The sequence below is a fragment of the Netta rufina genome, assembly GCF_964035555.1.
Source record: "Netta rufina genome assembly, chromosome: 17".
Classification (NCBI taxonomy): domain Eukaryota; kingdom Metazoa; phylum Chordata; class Aves; order Anseriformes; family Anatidae; genus Netta; species Netta rufina.
Window position 1 is genome coordinate 14338974 of NC_140141.1, and position 6763 is coordinate 14345736.

Below are 6763 nucleotides of genomic sequence, written 5' to 3' on the forward strand. Positions count from 1 at the left end.
AAGCAGCTGTCTGCAGGTGGTAATTTCTTGAAACAGCCCAAGCTCTACGCCAGACCACATACAGTGTATCTGACAGAAGCAGCACTTCACATTCTCTGGGTAAGATGCATTCCCACATCTTTCCACGCTAAATATCCCCCTTCCTGGTAGTGGGGATTATCCATTTCAAACTGTCTAATCCGTGTTAATTCCATAGCCCTGCCAGACCTACTGCTGAAGGCTGCAGCCCAGTGCAATTCACGTGTTTACAGCCTGGTTACACAGGGACCAGTTCCCTTTCTGGCTCAGGACCTCGTGCATCCTCCAGTCCTCTCCCACCACACTGCTGCCCAAAAGAACTCAGTCTTCCATCCAAGCAGATGAGGTAAAGCAACAGAGGAATCGATGCAGACAGGTCACGGTGACTGTAAAACATATTGCACTCACTTTATTCATATCTTAGCAATCCTCCTTTCACGCTGGTCCCATTTGTATTTTATTTTTAAAAAACAAACTGTAGCTCACTGACAGAATATAAAGTGTCAGGCAATGAATCCTATCAACTTACAGGCTCACTCCGAATGATTACACCTTGCACTTTATAGAACTTACAAACTTTCACCCCTATCTCAACGATACAGCATATTTCAATCTTTCTGAGCAAGGGCATAGATTAAGATCAGATGAGAACAAACTTCCTCAAGGGTATTACTCATTAAAGGTACGTGTCAGCAGGACTACAGCAACAGTGTACTGACAAAGTATTCTTGGTCCTGCAGATTAATAGTTGCAGTATTTATTAGTAAATTACCAGGAATACTACCTACTCTTCTGGTTTAATGCTTTGGATTGTCAAAGACTGAGGCAGAAACTGGCAGCCATACCGGGGCAGAAAACCTTCATTTTCAGAGTCTAAAGACCGGGTGCTTGATCACTGAATATCTCACTTGTCTATAGCCATCACTTTCCGAAACGTCAGGTTGATTCTGGGGCTAAGCACCCTCTTTCGGACGGGCAGGCTGTGGTACCAGTACACGTTGGTGGGGTACTTCATCATCAGCAGGCTGCCGTGGGCTAGCTGCAGCGTGACGGGCTCGATGCGGCGCTTGGCCTTTTTCCCTCGGGACTCACAGTGCCTGAAAACGAAATCCCTGCAGGCTCCGAAGGACACAGACGCGATGGGGCTGCGTGGAACCAGCTCCTTCTCGTCATCTCGGTGTTCACCTATGTGGTCCAGACCGTCTTTGTATCTGTAAGTGCAATAATTAGTTCTCCCAGTTCCATAAAACGAACGCCAAGCAATTTTTCAGTGAACTATTGGGACGGTTGATGCAGCTGGACATCCGACATACCTGTTAATGAGCACAAAATTAAAGTTGTGCCCCGTCACCGAGGCAACGCGCTCCCTGATGTGGTCCAGAACTGGGATCCAGGGCTCGGGAGAAAAGGTGACCCCTGAGTACGTGTACCTCAGCTCGGGGTCTCCGTACACCGCCTGCCTCCTGGGAATGCTGTGCCACTTGCCGAAGACGTGCAGCTTTGTCCGCTCGTCTGCTCAAACAAGAGGCAAAGGGGTCGGGGCGAGCTCTGCACCCCTCTCCCGGCGGCTGCCACCACCCTGGGGTGCCACCACCCTGAGTTTCCGGGTCCTGCATGCAGCAGCTGCCAGCCGCCCCCCTGTCTTTCCTCTCCCCGCTCGGGGAAGGCTCCGGGGCTCTCACCGGGCAGGTACCGCACGTCCCTCTCCAGCCTCCGCAGGACGCCGTCTGCCTCGGCGGGGCCGAACAGCAGCCGGTACTCGCAGCTCAGGCCCTGCCCGCGGATCTGGCGGCAGGGGGGCGGCGGCAACACGGGCACGACCCCCCCGTCCCTGTCCCTGTCCCCATCCCCATCCCCGTCCCCGTCCCCCTCCGCCTCTTTCTCCTCCAGCCTCGCCCTCTTCCCGCACGCCCCCGCCATCGCTGCCCCGCGCTGCGGATGCGCGCGCGCGCGCTCGGGGCCCCGCCCCCCTCGTCTCGCCCCGCCCCCTGCCCCGCCCCCGCGTCCGGTTTTGGCGCCAAATCGCCAAATTCCCCAGCCCGCGCGGGTCCTGCTGCTGCTGCTGCTGCCGCTCGCTGCTCGGGGGGCTCCGCCGCAGCCATGATCGGGCAGCGCACGCTGCTCTCCTTCTTCGGCACCGCGCCCGCCAGGAAGCGCAGCCGCTCCCCGGAGCCGGGCGGGGATGAGGAGGTGATGGGGAGAGGGATGCGGGGAGCTGGGGGGGGCGTGGGCACCGCTGTCCCGGAGTTTTGTGGGGCTCCGGGGCTCCGGTCCCGTCCCCACACCGCGCTACTGCCCCGTGGGCTTCGCGGGCATCCTCGCGGCGCGGTTGCTAGGTAGATTTGCCCCGCGCCGCTGCTTCTGGCCAATAGGAAGGAGCGGACAGTGCCCGCGGCCAATAGGAAAATTAGAGCGCGCGGGGGGGCGGGGCGAGGCGCTGTTTTGCCGCGAAAAAGCCGCGTGGGGCGCGGGGCCGCCCTAAGCGGGGCGGAGCGGGGCGCGGAACGGCTCGGGCTCGGGATGGCGCCCGGGCTGCTCGGGCCGAGGCTGGGCCCGCTCTGCAGCCGCCTCTTGGCTCGTTATTTCCAGGCCGGTGCCGCCGCCAAGAAGGCGAAGGCCGAAGGGAGCGAGGCGGGCGCGGCCTCGCCGCTGAGCCCCGAGCAGCTGGAGCGGATCCGCAGGAACAAGGAGGCGGCGCTGCAGCGGCTGGCAGACCGCAACGTGCCGCCGGGCTTCGGGGAGAGCTGGCGGAGGCAGCTGGCCAAGGAGTTTTCCAAACCCTACTTCATGGAGGTGAGCATCGGGCTGGTCCCGGTTCCTGTCCCGGTTCCCTGTCCCGGTCCCTGCTGATCTGCCTGCTCTGCCCGCAGCTGATGGCCTTCGTGGCGGAGGAGAGGAAGCGGCACACCGTGTACCCGCCCCCGGAGCAGGTCTTCACCTGGACGCAGATGTGCGACATCAGGGATGTGAGTGGGGCTGCGGGGGTGCCAGTCTCTAGGGGGGGTACAGACACGGCTGTGGGGTCCTGGGGGCTGCCCCGGTGTGGGTGCTGCTGGCTCTTAGCACCCATGGGTCCCGCTCTGTTGGTCTCCTCCCACACCCAAGTTTGTTTCTGGTGTTTTATTACTGGCTGTGGACTTTCCCTTAGAATTGCAGTGGGACTTTTGACCTTATTTTTAGTGTTACCAGCATAATGAGGTGCCTGTTCTCACATCTTGTACCTCTTGCTTTTTCCTGCTGTCTTAATGAACTGTAATTAAAAAATATGTGTAGCTGTCTTAGGTAATCCCCTTGGCAATGTGCTGTGTTTGTAATAGTGGATATCACTGTGAATGTGTTGTAAAATTCAAATCTAAGGAAACTTCCTTGGAAAATACCTTCATAGCGTTGTGGAATTTTGAAAGCTTTGGTCCTTTGTACTCAAAGTATTTCCATAATCTTGACAGAAAAACTGCAGTGAGGTTAGACTTAGGTAGGGGCTGTGTTCCTTAACTTGTGTGTAGTGAGGTGTGTCAGTTCTTTGGGTTTTTGTCTGCCTGTTTTAGGATAGAGCTTGCTTGTAAGCTTTTCTGTCTCTTTTGGCAATCATGCTGATTGCAAATCAGTTATAATGAAGTTCTGCTTTCAGGTGAAGGTTGTGATCTTGGGACAAGATCCGTATCATGGACCTAATCAAGCTCATGGGCTCTGTTTCAGTGTCCAGAAACCTGTTCCACCTCCGCCCAGGTATGGCAGTACTCAATTTGCAGGAGTACTTTTATTTACAAATTATTTCATTCTGTTACTCATGGCTGCGAGTCAGATCATTGATGGGGATCTGTCACAGCTGCCGAAACTTGAGTTGTACATTGCCTAGAAGAAAGATCATTTTGAAAATGTGCATAATTCTCTGGAGATGGTATTCTGAAGTACATGCTTAGACCTAAATTTACATGTGTGGTGGTGAGGCCTTCTCCTAAAGCATCTAGCCAGGCACACAAAGAGGCCTTGTTGCCCAGCTGCTACAAAGGCTGCGTTATCTTAAACAATTAAATTAAGATCAATAATCTCATTGTTCAGTGTAAGAACAGTAAGTGGTGCTGTCTGCTCTTATCTTTAAAGGTGCCCTTCCAGGAGCACGGGTGTGTCTTAGATGTTGGCTGTGAATTTATGACACTTGCATGCTGCTGGAAGCGCTTGCAAGGTTGGGGCTTGCTTGATAACTGGTAGGAAAGGCAAAGATCTGATTTTCCCATGAGGAGTAATAGTAACTTAGGTAGAAATTGAATAAAGATTCTAAGGTATCTTATCTTACAAGTTTTGCTGAATATCTAAATACCAGATCATTAGTTTGCCTCAGAAGCATGATTTAAAATCTCATTTTTTTCTTCCCTTCCTGCCCCCAGTTTAGAAAATATTTACAAGGAGCTGTCTAATGATATTGAAGACTTCACTCACCCCGGTCATGGAGATCTAACAGGGTGGGCCAAGCAAGGTAAATTAACTGAGATCGTAGGAACAGCTCCAGTTATTCCCCATTTCTCAGGGGAAGCAGGAACCAGCAGTTAACGTGGCTTTGTTTGTGTGCTAGGCGTGCTCCTGCTCAATGCTGTCCTCACGGTGCGAGCTCACCAGGCCACCTCCCACAAGGAGAAGGGCTGGGAGCAGTTCACAGATGTGGTGGTGTCCTGGCTGAACAAGAACCTGGATGGCGTTGTCTTCATGCTCTGGGGAGCCTACGCGCAGAAGAAAGGCAGCTCTATCGACAGGGTACAGATTATTCCTGTTTCTCTTCACTTTATTTTTTTTTTTGTCAGTTGAGTGGTGGACACTAGAGGGCAGTTTCCTTACAGAGTTGAGTTTTTCTCCCTGCTTGAACTCTGCTGTCAAGCTTAATTGCATTTTTTTTCTAGCTTGGTCTTTGCCAGAGTTAAGCAACAAAAGTGGAGCAAGTGTAACCTCTTGTTGTGAGAAGAGCTTCCAGTTGATGACCCAGACAGGGTATTTCTAGGAAGGGGCTTGTGAATAAGTGTAAAATTTGTTAGGATTACAGCAACTGAAAAATGGGCTGGGTGTTATTGTTTCTGCTCACAGCCACTCCTCCTGCCTCTGCTCAGTGGGATAAAAGTTTCTGCCTTCATGGCAGGGATTTTGGGCCTTCCTTCCTCGGTCTGATGACCGAGGAAATGTGCAGAGGAAATTACATCTGCTTGCTAGGAAGTGGAGCAGCCAGCCTCATCCCGGGAGCTAAAACTGTGCACATCTAATGATTTATTTTTTTTCCTTTTACCTTTCACAGAAGCGCCACCACGTCCTGCAGACAGTTCATCCTTCGCCTCTCTCTGTGAACAGGGGCTTCTTTGGCTGTCGGCATTTCTCTAAGACAAACGAATTGCTGAAGAAATCCGGCAAGAAGCCCATTGACTGGAGAGCGCTCTGAGCTGCGAGCATGAGCTGTGGGGTCTGGTGGTCAGAAACAGCCCCTGTTCCAAGGGTTGTCTCGTTTCTGTAGAACTTCTGCTGACCTGAGATTATTCTCCTGATGTTGTTCAAGGAACAGAAGACCTGACTCTCAGATCTTCTGTTTTAAGAGCAAATTTGAATGTTATGTGGAATGTTTGACTACTTTTTGAACAGATTTCAGCCTGGTTTGAAACAAAAACAGTTTCATGTTAAGTTGTGTTTGTTATGATGGGAAAATGTTTGCTTGTGAAGGGATGTAAATTGTTACAGCTTAAGCTGTTCAGCTTTTGTAAATAATGCCTTGCCTTACCTCCTCCTCCTTAGCATTTTGCTGTGCAAATCTGGATTTCTTTTTTTAGAGCCACTCTGATTCCCCTTGTGGGAGAGGACTTTTTTTTTCCCCTTTTTTGCTACAGATGCAAGATTTATTAGAAACACAAGTTCTTGGGACTGTTAATACACTGTCAGAGGCTTCACTCACTGTGTCTGTCCTCAAGGTTTCAGGGCTAACCTGCCCAGCAGCCAAGGGCAGCCTGTGACCAACACTCCAGTCATGTTCTGAGCTTTTTGTTCCCAAAGGAAACATGCCCTTTGAAGGGGGAACTAAGGGTTTTTTTTAGACTCTGTTCTGTGTTAATCACTTGGATGACAGGTAAGCTGTGAGGACGATGAACCCTGGGGTGATCCTGTACGGAGTATACCACTGGAGCTGGATCACTGGATATCCTGTAAAATCAGAACACAAGATATGAAAGTGGTCTCAAAAAAAAATCTCCTGTACTCCCTCCTGAGTGGGGGTTTTCCTGCAGATCTTCCTGTTGGATGACTGCTGACTTCAAGTCTTGTCCATCAAGATTTGCCAGTTGATGGGCTGAAGGTTTCAGATCTTTTAAGATCTTAATACAGAGATAGTTTTGTGCTTTGCCTTCACAGAAGTAAAACAAGGTTTTTAGCCACTGTAGAAAATAACTCATCGTCACTCCAGGCAGAAGATGAGGACTTGTTGCTTCTGGGTTTCCAGTTTATCTTTGACTTCATACTTTCTTGTAATGGAAGTGCCTTGTTCTGTACTCATGTTTTTATAAAATGCCCTTGTAAACCTTTTGTATTTACTCTGGAAGGTAACACTAGTCAAGTTTTCAAGTGTGTTGAGGTTTGTTTGTTTTCCAGACTGTTTTTTAAATAAAAACCTCTTGGTTTACGTTGTCCTGTGGTCTGGTATGGTCAGAAAGAAGCAGAGAAGGGAGTGGGGAGCCTGGGGGAGATGTGACTGAGGGCTGCTGGCCGGGAGCTTCTCCTCGTC

At 51.1% G+C, this 6763-nt stretch overlaps 2 protein-coding genes across 2 annotated transcripts; one reads left to right on the plus strand and one right to left on the minus strand.

Moving 5' to 3' along the window:
- Window positions 1–560: 560 nt before the first annotated feature.
- Window positions 561–1938, minus strand: ALKBH2 (alkB homolog 2, alpha-ketoglutarate dependent dioxygenase; the record flags this gene model as incomplete). Its single annotated transcript, XM_084297461.1, has 3 exons — window positions 561–1229; window positions 1332–1530; window positions 1701–1938. The coding sequence occupies 3 exons, from the start codon at window positions 1936–1938 to the stop codon at window positions 923–925; spliced, it is 744 nt and encodes a 247-aa protein (XP_084153587.1). The 3' UTR covers window positions 561–922.
- Window positions 1939–2511: 573 nt separating this feature from the next.
- UNG (uracil DNA glycosylase) lies at window positions 2512–6655 on the plus strand. Its single transcript, XM_084297589.1, has 6 exons — window positions 2512–2811; window positions 2889–2984; window positions 3647–3744; window positions 4404–4492; window positions 4589–4767; window positions 5297–6655. The coding sequence occupies exons 1-6, from the start codon at window positions 2539–2541 to the stop codon at window positions 5435–5437; spliced, it is 876 nt and encodes a 291-aa protein (XP_084153715.1). The 5' UTR covers window positions 2512–2538; the 3' UTR covers window positions 5438–6655.
- Window positions 6656–6763: the final 108 nt, after the last annotated feature.

Excerpts from the sequence above, each read along its gene's own strand:
- UNG (XM_084297589.1), top strand. The coding sequence starts at position 2,539 with ATGGCGCCCGGGCTGCTCGGGCCGAGGCTGGGCCCGCTCTGCAGCCGC. Across the intron at positions 2,812-2,888 it reads CCAAACCCTACTTCATGGAG|CTGATGGCCTTCGTGGCGGA; the intron begins GTGAGCATCGGG and ends CTCTGCCCGCAG. Across the intron at positions 4,768-5,296 it reads AAGGCAGCTCTATCGACAGG|AAGCGCCACCACGTCCTGCA; the intron begins GTACAGATTATT and ends TACCTTTCACAG.